Source organism: Leptonychotes weddellii, chromosome 4 (genome assembly GCF_054177405.1).
Source record: "Leptonychotes weddellii isolate Sample4059 chromosome 4, ASM5417740v2, whole genome shotgun sequence".
Lineage (NCBI taxonomy): Eukaryota > Metazoa > Chordata > Mammalia > Carnivora > Phocidae > Leptonychotes > Leptonychotes weddellii.
Genome location: NC_138372.1, coordinates 66389797 through 66405902, shown reverse-complemented (window position 1 = coordinate 66405902; position 16106 = coordinate 66389797). Strand labels below are relative to the sequence as shown.

Sequence of the window (16106 nt, the reverse complement as noted above, 5' to 3'; positions counted from 1 at the left end):
TACTGCTTTGATAATAGTTCTATAAACGTACATATTGTCAGTGAAACATTAAAAAATGTCAAGGCTATGTACTTCAGCAGATCTTGCTCATAAATTGAAAGCTAATTTAATTTGGCAAATGAGACACTTGCTGCTGAATTTCTGTTGAATAGAATTGAAGTGGGTGTTTCTGGTGGTAATGTCATTGTGGTGACTGTTCTGACTCAGGGTTGCGTTTATTCCCAGCCTGTTACAAATTGTGGTCCAGATCCTATCATACACAAATGTGAGAGCAGCATCCTGACGACCAAGACCCAGTGAGCGTACCGACATGCTTCCAGACTTATCAAGGACTAAACACACAATTCTTTGTCCAATCTGCAGCAATGAGAATGTGGGTGCAGGTGGCTGTGTTGTCATAGGAGTGGTTTTCTTAAAGTCCTCAGAATCCTTAATCACTTCCCAGGTGCTTCGGAGATTGCATTTTTGGTTTTGCGGGTTTGGGGCGTCTTTATTGTGGTTTTTTTCTGTACAGAATTCAACCACCTGAAATTGTCAATAAAATTATAGAGATAAACAGTAGAGAAGGATATTTAAATCCCTTGTCCTCCTTCCTAGTCTGCCCTGCTAACCTGTAAATTTGGCTTAATCCCACAATCGCTGCAGGGCACTGCTGGGGAAATTCACAGCCATAATTCAGACTTCCTATCTCATACCACATCTTCAACCTCATTGGACCCTTAGTACTACTCAGCAATCTATTTATCTGCTCCTGGTTTCCTTCCTACTTCTCAAATTTGTCATTTCAGGCTGTCGCCACTGTCTTCAAACCACCCACTTCTTAACATTTCTTTGCTAGTACCATCTTATTTCTCCATCCTTTTACATCCCACTCACTTCCTTACTTCCCACTCACTTACCAACACCCTGCATTCCAGCTCTTTCCACTAAGATGTCCCACCGGCTCCTCAACCTTCATGTGTTCATAATTGAACTTACCACCTTTCCTTTAACTCTGCTCCTCCTCCTCATGTATTTTCTAACTTGATGTCACCACTATCCACCCAGGCACCTACATCAGGAAATCCTATCTTCTTCCCTCTACAAAATAACCAAGAGCCATCTATTTCACTATCTCTCCAGTTCATCATCTTTCTCCTTCTCCGTTGGAATCTCCGTCATTCAAATCCTCATGGTCCCTGTATCAGACTATTTTGGTCTCCTATCTGACTTTTCCATCTTGTTTGCCCTCCAATTGGTCCACTCCATAGTTTCCAAGAACAGCTTCTTTCTTACCCCTTGCTCAAGACCCTTTGGTGGCTCCTCATTGCTCACACACTATTTCTGGACTTTTTCACATAGCAAGTAGCAATCTCCATGGTTTAGATTTTGCTTCACTCTCCAGCCTCACTCTGGCTGTACATTCCAAGTCTCTAATTTCCCCCTACTGTAATCTGTAAATTCTCAAACTTGCCTTTGCTCATGGTTTCCCACTTTGTCAAGGAATTCCTCTTCCTCTGTCTTCTGCATTGTGAACTTTACCCTCATGTTCCAGCCAAAAGGTCATTTTCAAAATGTTTTCTCATTTCCTACCCCTCCAAAGAATTTTCACTCAGCCCTGTGGCTTCACAGTACCCTAGAGATACTTAAGTAAGACCCCTTTAACATTGTTAGTACACTTATTGGGCTATAAACCCATCTATGGCAGAAAATTGTCTCATTAAATTTTGCTTCCTCAAAACTTGGTTTAGTGTCTGACACATAATAAAAGCTCATTAATATAAGTTTGTTGTTTTTTAAGTAACCCTAAAATCTGCATGTCAGGTTTTTTTTTTTTTTTTAATCTACAGAAGGACAATAGTTATTATGCAAGAATTACATGAGAACATATGGAATAGGGTCCATACGAACACAGCCGATAAATGATAGTTTCCTCCCCTTTCATTAAGCATTTATATCTTAGCATTTGGGGGATTAAAAAAGGAGCCACAGTATGCAAAGAATACATAACCTCATTCCTCCTCTCAGATTACTATTCACAGTATTATCATTCAATTAAAAAGACTAAATATCCGGGGCGCCTGGGTGGCTCAGTCATTAAGCGTCTGCCTTCGGCTCAGGTCATGATCCCAGGGTCCTGGGATTGAGCCCCGCATCGGGCTCCCTGCTCCGCGGGAAGCCTGCTTCTCCCTCTCCCGCTCCTCCTGCTTGTGTTCCCTCTCTCACTGTCTCTCTATCTGTCAGATAAATAAATAAAATCTTTAAAAAAAAAAAATAAAAAGACTAAATATCCAAGATTCTAGTAATTTAGAAAGTAATCATTAGCTGTAAAACACTTATTTTCCTCTTTATTTGCATGTCCCAGGTCATTTTGGTTGTGTTTCCATGATATCATAAGGCTCTATTTTAGCAGGGGATCTGAAAAACTTACAGAGGTTCCCAAACCTGACTGTACATCAAATTTAACTTTGTGGTTAATTTAAAACACAAAATCTGGGCCCCCTCTTGAAAGTGTCTTTCTTTTTATTTTTTTAACAAATACATTTATTTTTTAAATTTTTTAAAAGATTATTTATTTATTTGTCAGAGAGAGAGAGCACAAGCAGGGGGAGTGGCAGGCAGAGGGAGAAGCAGACTCCCCACTGAACAAGGAGCCTGATGCGGGACTCAATCCCAGGACGCTGGGATCATGACCTGAGCAGAATGCAGACACTTAATCAACTGGGCCACCCAGGCATCCCCCTCTTGATAATTTCTGATTAAGTCTAGAAATGGACTGCAAAGCCAGACTGAAGGATGGGCCTTTTGAACCATGGCACATCACATTTTAAAAACTTATGCCACCAGTAACTCTTACAAGTTACTTCACCCTCTATTCCAAAAGGAAAACATAATTTTATATAAGAGGTTGAAAGATGAGAGACTCCCCACAAAGTCTCTCCACTGACTTTAGTCAGTGATTAACTGATGCACTTAGATTTAGTTTGTGCAGATTTGCCAAAATGTATATTTAGCACTAATAAGGATAATTTGTCAAGTTTATTTTATGACCCGTTGGTCATTAAAAAAACCCCAAAACATTAGAAAGTATTTTCAAACTACTTAAACCTATTAAAACTACGTACAGACTCCTTACAAGCTCCTTCACCAATGCTCTTAAAAATATAGAAAATTTCAGTTAACCAACCAAAAGCAAATATGCAGGCTGAGAAGATCTCTGTAAGTTAAATTTAAGGCTACTGATCATGTTCTTGTTAAGAAATAAAAAGAAGTGTCTGATCCTCTTGGGTATATTTCTTATTTAACTAAAAATTTTTGTGCTTGTCTGCCTTTAAGGATATTTGAAGTAATTCTAAGCACTGAAACTCCAAGCTTGTGGGAGGGAGATAATGGAGCTGCAAGAATGGACCTAAGGAAGGCAGAGGGGGAAGATATGAATTTATCCCTGATTTTGTACTCCCAGCTTGTCCCACAGAGAATCAGCTGCTCACTGGTGATTTCCTAAAATTTGATCCTTTCTTGCAGCAATCAGGGATAAGAACCTCACTAAATTCATAAGTGCCAAGAAAGAAAAAGAAGAACAGGGTACTTACAGAACCAATACTTGGCGAAAACATTATGGAAGCCTTCTCGGTCTGGTATCTAGAAGGTAGGAACTCACACCCTTCTTTGTACAGCCCTGTTGCTGTGTCGATTCTGCATGGTCTGGTGGTACAGCTGCCTCCCTGACAGTGTTGTACTGCATATTTACCAGTAATACCTGTCGAACATCTGAGAATATATTAAGATTAGATGTTTAGGTGCTGTAATCATTTCAGAGGGTTAGACTCTGTGGTCAGGTTGTTCTGATGTCTACAACTTCCTCTTGTATTTCAGTGAACAAATATATCAGCTTAAACGACAAAATTATTAAATCCACATCAGTGTCATTTTTGTTTGCCCGAAAGTATTTGAAGGGTTCCCGAAACGGTATCCAAATTTGTTTCTATGCAGCAGAAAAGCTAAGTCTGGCTTATGACTGTCATCAGAATTAATAAGGATCCAAGACCTTAGCCACCTCCTCATCTAGGACCCTCATTCCTAGAAAATCAGGAGCTCTCTTTTGTTTCCCTTAAAAGGCTTGCAGACATTCCCTGGTTTTCTTTTCCAGTTAGTTTGTATCGTACAATTTTTACATAGTTCTTATATGTTCATAGGTATTTTAGATTTTTCCTTATATGCTTATGAGTTTGTGTCTATTATAAATAGACTGCTTTTACCCAACATTTTATTTTTTGAGTATATAAACAATATATGAACACTATAGGAAATTTGAAAAATAGCAAGAGTATAAAGAAGAAAAGGAAAAAATCATGTCCCACCATCAGAAATAAGCTACTGTTAACATGTTGAAGTATTTTCTTCTCTATGTATCAGCATAACATTGCACATATAACTTTGCTTCCTGCTTTTAAAAAACTTGGTGTATTAGCATATTTAAGATTTTAATATATTATTATAATTCATAATATTTTTTTTAAATGTGATTTTAATAGCTGTATGTTTTGATACTATAATATAAATCTAGTCTAACTTAATTTATTTGCTTTCTCCCCAATTTGTCAGTACTAAAAGTAAAACTTCAATGAATAAATAAAAATTCACATAAAGTTTTGACAGTTTCCAAGTTTGCTGCAGAATTGATTCCCAGAGTAAAAGTTTGAACATTTTAAAGTCTGTTGATACACTAAAAAAATGGATTTTTAAAAAGATTTTATTATGTATGTATGTATGTATTTATTTATTTGACAGAAAGAGAGAGGGAGAGCACAAGCAGGGGGAGCAGAAGGTAGAGGGAGAGGGAGAAGCAGGCTCCCCACTGAGCAGAGAGCCTGACTCCGGACTTGATCTCGGGACCCTGGGGTCATGACCTGACCTGAAGGCAGATGCTTAACCAACTGAGCCATCCAGGCACCCCTTAAAATGGATTTTTAAACATGAAATTACTGGATCAAAGAATAAGAAAAATTTCACAGATTTGATATGTGTCATCAAATTGCTTTCCGGGAAATTCATGCCTCTAACAGCCAATTCATGCCTCTAACAGCCAATTCATGCCTCTAACAGCCATCTGTGGGAGTGCTCATCCCACTGAGATTCTCCTTTTTGTCAAATTTGTGCCTCTTTGATTACTAGTAAGTCTGAACATTTATTATATGTTTATCAGCCATTTTTATTTCTTTGGTGAATTATTTATTCTTCTCCAGTGTCCATTTTTCTGTTAGAGTGTTCCTGTTTTCCTTATGGTTTTTGAAAGTTCATTACGAGTTACAATACTCAGCTCTTAAAAGCCTGGTTTCTTAATTTTTCTAATACTTTGTTCTGTTTTTACCTTTTTATTTAGTTTGTTTGATTTGTTTACAACAACAATTTTAATTCTTAGGTTGCCAAATTTGTTATTCTTTTAGTTATGTCTTTTTCCAACTCTTGAATGCATAGAAAGACCTTCACCACAAAAGAGTTAATATTCTTCTAGTTTTTCCTATTCTATATATATAATGAGTCTATCCAATTGAAGGAGAGTCTATTAATTTTTTCCCCACACATTTAAAAATTGCCCTGATATCTTAAGAAATTCTGCCTTTCCTCATAACTTTGTAGTTCTAGCTGTATTAAATAATAAATTATTATATATGTGTCTGTCAGTCTACATTGTTTTAATTAATGTAGTGTTAGTGTATATTTAAAATTCAATAAGTAGAATTTCCCTTTATTATTACTATTATTCTTTTTAAAAATCTTGTTAGCATTTTAAATAGTTTCATAAAACCTGTATATTAATGTGGGTTGAATTTACATCTTCCATGAATTGAAGGTCTCCCAATTTATCTTGATATTCCTTTAAACCCTTTTAGAAGGATTCTTTTGTTTTCTTCATGTTGATTTTCACATTGCTTAGAGTTTCCCCTACTTTAAAATTTTTTAAATTTAATTTTATTTATTTATTTTAATTACCTGGTGCTTATCATGACAAATGCACTTCTTAATCCCCATCACCTATTTCACCCATTCCCCCACCCACACCTCCTCTGGTAACCATCAATTTATTTAGTTAGTTAAGAGTCTCTTTCTTGGTTTGTCTCTCTATCACTCTTTTTTTCTCCTTTGCTCATTTGTTTTGTTTTTTAAATTCTACATATGAATGAAATCATATAGCATTTGTCTTTCTCTGTCTTATTTCACTTAGCATTATACTCCATTCATGTGGTTGCAAATGACAAGATTTCCTTTTTTATGGCTGAATAGTAGTATTCCATTATATGTATATGTGTGTGTGTGTGTATATATATATATTCCATTTTATATATATTATATTAACATTATATTATATATGATGGAATATATGATTCCATTCCATATAACAAAGTTTGAATGGAATATGAATATATTATATGTATAATGGAATATATAATATATATACCACATTTTCTTTACCATTCATCTAAAAAGTCAGCCAGCTGCCCCCCCTGTCAGGTTTTAGTATCTGAGTTATGCTAGCTCTTTAAAGTAAATTAGGAAGTTCCCTGTCTTTCCTGTTTGTGCTAAAGAAGTTTATATTCACTGAAATTGAGCTCACTCATAAAATGATGGCAGCCAAGAGTACTTTACAAGTATTCAGTTTGCTTTCTATTGACACCACAGAAAGTTTAATTTAAATTGGGATGGAGACACCCAGGTGACTCAGTCAGTTAAGCATCTGCCTTCCGCTCAGGTCATGACCCTGGAGTCCTGGGATTGAGTCCTACATCGGGCTCCCTGCTCAGTGGAGAGTCTGCTTCTCCCTCTGCCTCTGCCCCTCCCCCATGCTCATGCTCTCACTCTCTCTCTCTCGAATTAAAAAAAAATTTTTTTTAACTGGGATAAATTCTGTTTTGTTTTAATATTTCGATTGTCATTCTTTTAAGTTCTACAGTCCCTCCCAGGCCCATTCATACTGATGAAGTCCACATAGATATCATTCTGCCCTGAAGTCACTGAAGAATCACATTAGATTTGTTTATGTCCCTGATTCTGATGCAGGAAGATGGAGACACTCAACGTAGCACCTGCAGATTTCTTATAGTTGCACATGTACACACACAAATACACGAAGAGGCAAATGATTTGTAACTGCAGAGTAGAGAATTCAACTAATTGAAGCACTTATAAAGTGAACAAAAGTAGTTTTTTGGGAAGCTGAAAAAGAAGGCACTAAGAATGAGAGATCAAAAATAAGATGAAATAACTGATATTTTTAAAATCATCAATTCCTGAAAAAATTTGTTGCAATTTAAAATAGTTTGGGAAAAGTTAAATCAAAGTATACATACCTTACTGCTTCTCTTCTTCCATTGAATAAATAGAATTTCTCATTATTACTGTACTCATCATATACCCCCCATCGTAGATGAGCCCATTCATGGACAAAGACCCTTTCTGTAAGAAAATATTTTAAACACCCAGTTACAGTAAGAATGGCAAAATTATTTTCTCACACTGGGAGAAAGTAATTTTTCCGAACATCATTATGCTTTGCTGTGTTAATTTTTTTTCAACTAAAGGTTTGATTTCCTTAGAAAAAATTAAATAACGACTGCACATTTCTTTAAAATGTAACTACTTATTTTGACTCATCAGATGTTAATTAGATGCTAGTAAATGCCAGGCAGTTACTCATACAAAGATGAAACAACTGGCTTGTCCTTACACAGCTCATGGTCTAGCAGATGACACAGATGACCAGATAACTAAATCCCAAGTGGTGTAAATGTCATGATGGAAGTCAGTGCAGGCTGCTGTGGGAGCCAGAGACATTCACAACCTGGGCAGCATCCCCAAAACGTCCTTCTCCCTCATGGCTCATATCTGGTTAACTCTCAAGGCCTGCCTACTACACCACAGCCTTTTTGCTTTGACCTAGTCTCATCTTTCCAATCTTACTGCTCCTAATCCTGAATCACTGCAGTAGCCACTCCCTGGCCTCCATATTGCTAGTCTTCAGTGGCACCACTATGGTGCTCAGGTTAAATCCAATTTCTCAACATGGCATACAAGGTTCCTGATGATCCAGACCCTGCTCCTCTCTGTAGCCATATTTCTTGCTGTTCTTAAGCCACTTCCAAAACTCCAAATCACAGTGAATCCCTAAACTCCTTTTACTTTCTAGAGTCACACCATGCTCTTGCTCATCTCTGGTTCTTTTCACGTATTTTTCCTCTGGCTCAGAATACTCTCTCCCTCTCTCTCTCTGGATAAGTCCTACTTTTCTTTCAAAATCAGGCTTATAGCCACCTAGAAGCCTCTGACATCCTCAAACTAGTCCAAATACCCCTCCTGTGCACTTTCATTATATTCCATTATTGAACTTATCATGTTATATTTTCATTGCTGCTTACATGCTAGTCTCTTGCACTAGACACTTGTCTCCATAAGAACAGACACCATGACTTCTTCATTGTCTTGCCTTGGCAACAGTGCCTAGAACTTAATAGTTACTCAGTGAGTATTTGTTAAATTTGCATGAACCTTAGTGACTTATATTCAGCTCAGTTTTTCTGGAATGTAAATTCCTAGGTAGGCTGAATTTGGAAGGTTAAATGAGAGGGTACATGCTCAGAAAGACCTAGTATATCACATTGAAGATTTAGACTATTCTATCAGTGCTGGGGAATAGCTGATGCCCTCTTAAAGGGAAGAGTAGGTTGTTGGGGAGCAGGCATGGAGTCACAATACAGAAAGGAAAGATTATAAAGGAATGACATTTTATGTGGTGACCATGATGGCTAAGGTGGGCTCAGGAGCAGGAGGGGGCAGTTAGGTAAATCAGTTCAACACATATTGAGCCATATGTTGGAAATTTTCTATTTGTTATGGAGTTGAGATGGAGTGTTGTAAAAGAACAACAAAGAGGTACATTTGTTTGACACCTCTAGAATTCTGATAAGGTCTGTCAGTGTTCTAGTGTATTTGGGGGTGGGGTATGGAGGTGCTAGCTCTCTTTTGTTTGTTTTCTCTGCCTTGCCCATTTAAATGAAGAAAATCAAACTGGTTCTAATCTTTTCAAGATAGTGAAGAAACCTAGTGCTAGTTATTAGTTAACCTAATTATCTAAAGCTAATCATATTTGATTATACTTGGAAAGCACATATTATGTTTACTCCATTGCTTGTTTCTTTTAATATTTTCTTCAAAGTTTGCTCTAAATAGCTCATATGGGAATGATAGTTTATTTTGTGAAGGAAAATTGGACTTTTTCTTTAGACACGGGTTTTTGAGAGCTGAAATCCAAGATATTCTGTCTGGTACTCAAAGTGGGGTGCATGGCCTCACAGTATCAGCATCATCTGGGAGCTTATTAAAAATGCACGTTCTTGAGAACATCCCACACCTACTCAACAGCATCTGCAGTTTAACAATCCATTTAGCACTGTGCATCTCTGCCATCTGGTGGCTACTACCTGAATTGCAGGCAGGAGGTTTAATTTGTTTAGATGTTTCCCACCCCCACCACAGATCCATAGAAACCTAATAATACATATTAAACTATCTTACAGTTATTATATCATACTAATATTACCCGATAACAATCTCTAAAAATTAAAAATACTGCATTTACACATGTATCCTAAATATGAAGAAATTAAATTTTAACTGAAAAATGCACTATTCTGATTCCCTATTTTAAGTGAAAGTTACAACAGTTTATTTTGCTTATATATGCTTACTCAGATCATGTTGATTGCTGATCTACTTTGAACATAAAATTATTAAATTCTGAGAAATATAGCAGAATATTTTATCTCTACCCCTACCTTGTGATCCGTATATATTTGACTTTTTTCCTGCTAGGAAGTCAGGAGTGAAATGAATCCTTTCGCCCTTTTCTCCACAGTTTCCCATCTGCTCCGTGTATGGTTCATCATTACCTGCAGGATTTGGTTCAGCAACTAGAACATCAGCCTTAAATTTAATAAAAAGTCATTATTACAAAATATTGGTGTAGGAAAGACATTAGGTTTCGAAGCCAATGGTCAAGAAAGAATTCTTGAGACATCTTTGGCTCAAAAAGGCAGTTTAATTAAAGCACCGGGACAGGACCCATGGGCAGAAAGAGGGGGTTAGGGGTAGTATAAGCCTCCCCAGTATTTTGGAAACAAGGTTTCCAGGATCCTGAGGGGGCTAGCTATTGTTAGGAAAGGTCATTTATTACTGTTTAGTAAAAACTCAATCATGAGACCCTTCAGATGTATATTGGTAGGTCATATGCTTGGGGGATGATTGCCTACGTGTATCTTGGGGGGTAGAGATAAAGGAAGTTTCCAAAGGAATTTTTATATGTTAAAGTAGACTTAGGGGGTCCTGGAAGTTGGGCTAAGGTTGCCTTTTACCCTTAGCAAAGTATCAACATGGAGGCAGTTGATCCCCTAGAGGAATGTCATTCTGCCTGCTTTAAGGACTTGTCAATGGGCTGTAGGTAGAAAGGAAACTTAGTAATTGTAATTTTTCATCTGCCTTTGTTTCCCACATCAACATCAGCAAATAAATTGACCTTATTCACATAGGAGGATTTTGAAACAACTTCATTTGATTCTAGAATATTTTGATGAAAAAAATCTGAATCAGAGAAGGAGATTGAATTTGAAAAAAAGAACTTGATATTCTCACATTTTTGTAGGTCTCAAGTTTTGGTCTCACATACTCAGGTTTTGTCTTCCATTTTTCAGGAATCAAAATGGCAACATTCTTGAAGTAGAATCTTTTTTCTGTAGCTTCAAACAGATATGGAGATGCCTGGGTGACCATGTCCTGGGAAAAAAGAAAACATATATAACCAGCACAATTATGACAGAAAATAGGCAAAGTTGCCAATCATTCAAATTTACACCTGTATTTCACATTTCCAAAGACTAGTTATTTATTAAGATGGGAAGGGGAAATGTTGAATTACTTTTTATTAATAATAATAGTTAACTTTTTCTGAGCACTTACCACATGCTGTGTGTCACAGAGTAATGGTTGACAATGCAGACCCCAAAGGCAGACACTAATTCTGGATCCACCACTTACATTAGGACATCAGGCAATTTCCTCAAGCTCTCCTGAACCTCAGTTTTTCCATGTATAGAGTGGAAAATATTCTAGTGACTAGCTCATAAAGTTGTTGTGAGGATTAAGGGAAGTCAAGAAAGCACTTTGGACCATGTTTACTTACAACAAGTGCTTATGAAATGTTAGCTATTGGGGTGTCTGGATGCTCAGTTGGTTAAGCAGCTGCCTTCGGCTCAGGTCATGATCCCAGGGTCCTGGGATCAAGCCCTGCATTGGGCTTCCTGCTCGGCAGGGAGTTTGCTTCTCCCTCTCCCTCTGCCTGCCGTTCCCCCCTGCTTGTGCTCTCTCTTTCTCTGTCAAATACATAAATAAAATCTTTAAAAAAAAATGTTAGCTATTGGTTTCATTTCATTTGCTCTTTTGAGGATCAATAAACCTTTAAGGGGGAAACTGACAATTAGAGAGTATAGGTCTCAAAGTCACGCACTAAGTAGTACTGGGAGAGAAACTCAAAATGAGTATGACTTCAGCCCTGCTGACATCACTATAATAATTTTGGGGTTAACTAAATGTTATGAGAGCATTTATTATTAGTATAGTACCAAGTGTTCAATATAAGGAAGTGGCATAATTAATTTATCTTCAAGTTACACCTAACTTTATTCCTCTAAAATGAAAGAGCCTTGGTGTTAAATTATAAATGCCTCTGCAGATTCCCTGAGCTGCTTCCTGACAAGACAGTACAGAGGGTATTATAAGAGATTTATTATACAAAGGGGCATTGGGTCTACTAGGACCAAAACCACTGAAAAGCACCAAAGCAAGTATAGATAAAAGAGAAAAGAGGGCTGAAGACTGAACCCTGAGGCCCCCAGCATTTAGAGGTGTGGTGAGGAGAGCCAGCAAACGAGACTCAGGGAGCGGCAGGTGCACGGGGAGGAAATTAGAAGGCACTGGGGTGAGAATGTTTCAGGAAGGAGAGAGTGCTTGTCGGTGTCTAATACTACTGAGCAATCAAGTATGGTGAGGACTAAGAACTAAGCAATGGATTTAGCAACCTGAATGATCCATTTTAGTGGAATAGAGATGATAGCTCCAAATGAGTGAGTCCAAAAGAATAGATGAGGAAGCAGAGGTGGTGAATACAGACAACAGGTCAAGAAGTTTTTCTATAAAGAGGAATGGAGAAATGAAGAAGTAGCTGAAGGAGGACTTCAGGGCAAGGGTTTTGTTTTTCTTTGTTTTTTTGGGTTTTTGTTTTTTTTAGAGATTTTACTTATTCATTTGACAAAGAGAGCGATAGCGAGAGCAGGAACACAAGCAGGGGGAGTGGGAGAGGGAGAAGCAGGCTTCCTGTGGAGCTGGGAACCCCATGTGGGGCTCGATTCTAGGACCCTGGGATCATGACCTGAGCCGAAGGCAGACACTTAACAACTGAGCCACCCAGGCGCCCCCAGGGCAAGGGGGTTTTGTTTTGTTTATTTGTTTTTTAAAAATGGAAACTATTATAACATATGTATACGCTAATGGAAAAAAACCAGATAATGTAAGAGAAAAAGGGATTGTTGCAGGAGCAAAGTTCTTGCTGGAGCAGAGTTCTTGCTGGAGTGGACCAGAGTGACTAGATAGACTCCAGTGCCTGATGGGGCTGGCCTGAGGGGCAAAAACAGTTCATCATTACATGGGGAAGCAGTAGTCGTGCATCGATGCAGGAGTGACTCCTGCTCTGCCACTTCCTAACGGGATAAACTTGGGGAATTTATTTTATCTTAAGAGCCTTGGTTTCCCCTCCTTTCAGATAGAGATAATAATAATGGCTGCCTGGATATTTTTTAAGAAGTTCTTGTAATGGTTTGCATAACCATTACAATAAAACACTGAGTCAAGATCACAAAAAAGTTGAAAAGTCGGTATAAACCTTCCGACATTAAAGTATTGTATCACAATTTGACTTGTGAAATGTGAATTTTCAGTCTCCCCCGGAAGAATAAGCAGCATGAAATGCTCTTGTCTTCCATGTTTTGTTTTGTTTTTTTAAAGATTTTATTTATTTATTTGAGAGAGAGAATGAGATAGAGAGCATGAGAGGGGGGAGGGTCAGAGAGAGAGGCAGACTCCCTGCTGAGCAGGGAGCCCATCGTGGGACTCAATCCTGGGACTCCAGGATCATGACCTGAGCCGAAGGCAGTCGCTTAACCAACTGAGCCACCCAGGCACCCCTTCCATGTTTTAATAGAACCATTAATTAGGGAGCTTTGCTTCAGCATCTGTTCTAGGTTTTGAGAAGATGACCTCATATCCAAATACACATTTAAAGTATTGAGGTTTGGAGAAAGTTGAGGATAACAGTTTATAGGATGGGCTGGTTATTCCTTAAGGACAAGGATAGCATATTGTTCATCACTGGATTCCTGGTGCCAACATAATGTAAATGCTCTGTAAATATTTGTTGGATGAATGAACAAATGAATGAATGAATGAAGTGGTTATGATGAGCTGTAAATTGTGCAGGAGTGCCAAGTCAGGAGGTACCTGGGCTCCCATGCATTGAGGAGACCCCAAAGTACTACAACTGTGTATTGTGTGTGTGTGTGTGTGTGTGTGTGTGTGTGTGACAGAGAGAGAGAGGGAGAGAGAGAAGACACCAGTGAGTGAGTTTCTCCCTGACTCTCATTCCCTCATCTTGTGAATGTGCTCCTATTGCTTCTCTGATACTGGGTAGAGTGTAGGTGCAGTGGATAGAACTGCTGCAGCGCCATCTGCCGGTCTTGTAGGTGGAAAAATGTTGGGGACGGCTAGCTGAAGCTGGTATTTAAGAGCTGACTTAGAGGCTTCTGTCCCCACAAGGGCAGGAGGGAGAAAATCCCCTCAGAAAGCAGAGCGAGGGATGGCCAGGAACGGCAGCAAAGCCCACAGTGACCTCCCTCAACTCTGTAGATCTGGAACATCAAATAGGGAGGAAACCACTTTTATTAACTACTCAGGGACATTGAGCACACTTACTGCCCTTACTGCCTTTTGTAGAGAAGATGTGGAAACCAACTTATCTTATAGCGAACACATTTAGGACTCCTCCCAGAAAGTTGATTTAATAATTGTAGTGAGAAGTACATTTTTTTCAGGAGGAAAACCCCCCCAAAGATATTAGGTGAAAGCACTTTGAAAGCTCTAAAGCACCATATAAATACAAATGACCTTTGTCATTCAAAATAAGGCATCTGTGTCCTCCTTCTGGCAATTCCTGAGCCCTAGTGACTGTCCAGCCACAGACAGAAACATTGCTGGCCACATTTTTCTTCCACACTTTGTTGCTCCAAGTGGCTACTTCATTTTTGCTCATGCTATTTTTAAATTTAGAGGTAATCAAAAACTTACCCAAGGTTTCTGATATTGAGAGATTTCAAAGGGTGTGAATTTCTCTTTCACCAATTGGTGGTAAATCTGATAGTCTTCCAGTTCAACAGGTAAGCTCCCAGCAACCCCATCAACTGCTCCACTTCTCCAACCCTAAACTGCTATTGGTGATAGAGATGGTTCTCTCTCCAAACTCCATCTTTCTAGCCTTGCTTCTGCTGAGAGCAAAGAACGTTTGGGGGCGAACTTTGGAGCCCTTGCACTACTAACTTCTGAGCTCACATTCAGGAACTTTGCCTAGAAAAAAGCTTCAGTCCCTTTGGCTTGGTTAAGAGGGAGGAACTCTTTCTCGATCTAGATCGATTAAAAGTGGGACTGGTGATTAATGACTGTGCCTACCATTTATTGAGCTCTTACTATGTACCAGGCACTATGCATACGTTTTTGAAGTTTTTTTTCCTAATTTTTGAGATAATTTTAGGCTTATAGAAGGCATGCAAAAATTGTACAGAGTTCCCATATACCTTTCACTCCGCTTCCCTTATATTCACGCATTGTTACATTGAATCCTCACAAAGTCCTATGAGGAAGGTACTCATTATTATTCCCATTTGACAGACTAATACTTCTGCTCATTATACAATAGTGCCTCTGGATGTGCTACAGCCTTTTTATAAGGCATTTCCTTCTGATTCTTAGCTGTTTTCTGTTGCACACGACCTCTCTAATCCCTCCACCTTACAGCAGTTAGATGCCTCTGCCAGAACAGAAAGAGTCTTTTTCCCTAGTTTTTCCTTCCCCCATAGGAGAAGTAACGAGTGAGGTGAGACTGCCCAGCAGCCCTGAGAGGGTTCCTGGCATCGGGGCTGGTAAAATGCAGTTTCCTCTCATTGGAAGGGTCGGGATTGTTCTAAAATCAGAGATTTGCCTCCTGGGCTCCTGTATTAGGATAACAGACAAGGGGGTTACAATTAGGACCATAAAAGGAGAATCTGATATAAGCCAATGGTAAAATGAAGCAAAGGAATTATCCTCCCGTATCTCACAATCTCTGTCAAATGATGCTGGCCCTTCCTTAGTGTGAAACTAAATAGTTTTCAATGAAATCGTCCGTAACCAGTCATTTATTAAGCATCAACAATGTATCAAACTCTGAGTTATGTGCACTGCATTTATTATCACAAGAATCCTAGTAGTTTAGTATTATTATTGCCATTTTACAGCTGAAGAAACAGGCTCAGATATGAAAATAATTTGCCTGTATCACACAGCTGGAGTTAGAGAACTCGCGTTTGCTCTATCACAACATTACACTTAATTTTTTTTTTTTTAAAGCATGGATAATTACCATTTTGAACTTACCTTTATATGTTGAATGAGTGTTTCATCTTCTGGCACATTAGGGTCAATTGCAATGACAATGCCTTCATAGCCATTATTATTCAGCTGAATGAGTGAATTGCTCAGGGCCCCTTCCAGGAGATAAAGGACCAAGAAGAAAACAGAACTCTTAAATGACCCCATTGTTGTACATCACACTTTGATTTCTCTCTTTGGAGAATGATGCTTTTAGAGGTCTTCTTTACCTCTCTCTCTCTCTCTGTCTCTCTGTCTCTATATATATTTATACACATGAATATATAGACACACATTTTTCCCAAGCTATCAGAGATGGTTTATCAAAGTATTTAACCCTTTGACCCAAA

At 38.4% G+C, this 16106-nt stretch overlaps 1 protein-coding gene across 1 annotated transcript in view; it reads right to left on the bottom strand.

The window, feature by feature from the left end:
- CLCA1 (chloride channel accessory 1) overlaps nt 1–16009 on the bottom strand; it is a 30058-nt gene extending 14049 nt beyond the window's left edge. The window contains exons 1-6 of the mRNA XM_081818719.1: nt 15763–16009; nt 10663–10803; nt 9810–9957; nt 7329–7434; nt 3573–3750; nt 307–525 (exon numbers count right to left, since the gene is read on the bottom strand). Coding sequence (XP_081674845.1) covers nt 307–525; nt 3573–3750; nt 7329–7434; nt 9810–9957; nt 10663–10803; nt 15763–15924 — 954 coding nt within the window. The 5' untranslated portion in view covers nt 15925–16009. The remainder of the gene's footprint in view (nt 1–306; nt 526–3572; nt 3751–7328; nt 7435–9809; nt 9958–10662; nt 10804–15762) is intronic.
- Nucleotides 16010–16106: the final 97 nt, after the last annotated feature.